Source organism: Lactuca sativa, chromosome 3, assembly GCF_002870075.4.
Source record: "Lactuca sativa cultivar Salinas chromosome 3, Lsat_Salinas_v11, whole genome shotgun sequence".
NCBI lineage: Eukaryota > Viridiplantae > Streptophyta > Magnoliopsida > Asterales > Asteraceae > Lactuca > Lactuca sativa.
Window position 1 is genome coordinate 129,912,299 of NC_056625.2, and position 2,725 is coordinate 129,915,023.

Consider the following 2,725-nt stretch of genomic DNA (forward strand, 5'->3'; position numbering starts at 1 on the left):
AGCAGGCTCATGACCATTCCTATAATAGAGATCAAAGCTTTTACAATCTTGACGAAGGAGGCTCGGCAGACAGAGCCCTTCCCGTGTTAGTTCGTCGGGTTGCGCGTAACGATAAACAAGGAAGATCTGCTATCGATGGAGTTGTACAAGTTAGTGCTACCACAAGAGTTAACATAGTCTGTCGTAACCACCTGATTAGAAACCATAAGACAACAAGGGATATTATCAAAACCTTGTGAAGGGAACTAGCGGCAAGCCAAACTGAAGCTAGAGAACTTTGAGAACATCAAGCGACACTAGAAAGTCGTATGTATGCCACAGAACGCCAGTTGGCTCGATTCTTTCCTGAATCTAGTAGCAATCCAAACCGTACTCCTCGCAAGTAGAGCATACTCTACTTACTATTTTGGAATGTAGTCAAAAATCCGTGCATATACACTAGTAATGTTTTCATGTACATTGTACGTCCTCGAAATTTTATTTTCGGTTGGTCAGTATGCTGTCAAGTCTTTAGTTAAGTTGGTATATTGTAGACCTACTACAAGGTCAAATTTAATGAATTCCATGTATCAAATATACCAATATATGACAAGCATCTTATTTTCCTTTGAAAAACCAATATCCAATTTCACATTGACATTTTACAAGTTATTCCTTGTACTAGACTACTATGTAAATTGTTTCTGAATACTAGTAGAAGTAAAGTATTTAGTTCAAAGACATTTGATTTTATTATCACTATTGAACTCTTACTACCATTCCATTTTTATATCTTGAAGTTAAAGATGCCTCCCAGGAAGTCAAATAGGAAGAACGACAATAATCCACCACCACCACCAGCTCCACAATCCGATGTTGTTGTCTTTCAAGCAGCAGTAGCTGCCGCTATGGCTGCTGCCATGGCACAAATCAATGCTAGTGGTACCAATGGAGCTAGCGATGGTGCTCTAGACTTTAATCATAGGGAAAATATAGGACACCCTCATGAGTGTTCATATAAAGATTTTACCAATGCAAAACCCAAAACTTTTGATGGCACCGGAGGTTTCATTACTTTGACATGCTAGTTTAAGAAAATAAAACCAGTGATTGAAATTTGTGCTTGTCCAGAATCAAGTAAGGTTAAGTTTGCAGCTTGTAGCTTCCTAGACAGAGCCCTTTCCTGGTGGAATGGTTATGTCAAATCCTTATCTCTTCCAGTTGCTAATGCTATGAATTGGGATGCTTTAAAAACCCTGATGCTAGCAGAATATTGTCCCTGTGGCGAAATTCAAAAGTTAGAAGACGAACTTTGGAGTCTGACGATGAAAGTCTCCGATATAACTGCATATACTGCGATGTTCAGTGATCAGACTATTTTGTGTCTAGGGATGGTTCCCATCGAGAGCAACAAAGTTGACAGATATATCTGGGGATTCTCTCCTCAGATACAAGGAAATGTAATAGCTGCCAACCCTCTCACTTTTGACAGTGCCAAGTGTTTGGCATAGACACAAGTAGACCACGGAGTTCGTCAGGGCTCTATGGTACCTATTCTGGAGAAACCCAAAGTAGAGAGAGATAAGAAGAAGAAATTCTGGAACAAGCGAAAAGGGAATCGTCTCAAGAGCCCACGAAAAAGCAACAAACAGTGGCAACACACGTTGCTATTGTTTCTGTTGCTGTTCCAACCCATGTTTCTACCACTGTGTCTATCACTCCAACAACTTCAAGTAGATATGTTGGATCGTTGCCAAAGTGCAATAAATGCAACTTCCATCATGTAGGAGCTTGCAAAGAAATGCACTACAAGAATTGTAATAGAAAGGGGCATACTGCCCATTTCTGTAAGAAGCTGGCGCAACTTATTTCTCAAGTCCCTACCACAGGAGTGAAATGTTACGAATGTGGGGAAATAGGACATTTCAAGAGAAATTGTCCTAATTTAAAGAATGTGAGTGGCACTGGGCGAGTCTTGGCGATTGGCTATGAAGAAGAAGTAGTGGATCCTAATGTGGTGACTGGTACGTTCCTTCTCAACGATTCTTATGCATGCATTATCTTCGATACCGGTGCAGAAAAAAGTTTCGTAAGCCATAAGTTCAAACACATTCTAAAACAAAATCCCAAAGCACTAAAAGATACATTCACCATTGAGATGGCCAACGGGAAAAATGAGAAAACCAATGACATATACATAGGATGCACACTTACTCTAAATAACCATTCATTCCAAATTGACCTTATGTCGGCTCAATTAAAAGTTTTGACGTCATAATCGACATTGATGGGTTAAGTCTTCACCGTGCTGATATCCTATGTTACGCGAAAGCCATCCATCTTAATGTGCGAAGTAATGAATCTCTCGTTATTTATGGCGAAAAATATAGTGCAAATGTTCAAATAATTTCTTGCTTCAAGGCTCAGTCGTATCTTTGTAATTATTATTGTGCCTTCTTAGCCCACGTTGTTGATAAGACATAAGAAGTGAAAAGCATCAAGGACATCCCTGAAGTTTGAATTTTACCTGATGTGTTCACTGAAGATGTCTCAGGAGTTCCTCCGGAACACCAAGTCGAATTCCAAATCGACTTGATTCCCGGAGCTACCCCTGTAGCTAAAGCCCCGTATCGTATTTCACCCTAAGAAATGCAAGAACTTTCCAGGCAGTTGAACAAACTACTCAACAAAGGTTTCATTAGACCGAGCTTCTCACCCTAGGGAGCACCGGTCTTGTTCGTGAAAA

At 40.1% G+C, this 2,725-nt stretch overlaps 1 protein-coding gene across 1 annotated transcript; it reads left to right on the top strand.

Moving 5' to 3' along the window:
- The first annotated feature begins 1,780 nt into the window (after positions 1 to 1,780).
- On the top strand, positions 1,781 to 2,257 carry LOC111912952 (uncharacterized). Its single transcript, XM_023908674.1, has one exon. It carries the CDS (start codon positions 1,781 to 1,783, stop codon positions 2,255 to 2,257), a length of 477 nt encoding a protein of 158 aa, XP_023764442.1.
- Positions 2,258 to 2,725: the final 468 nt, after the last annotated feature.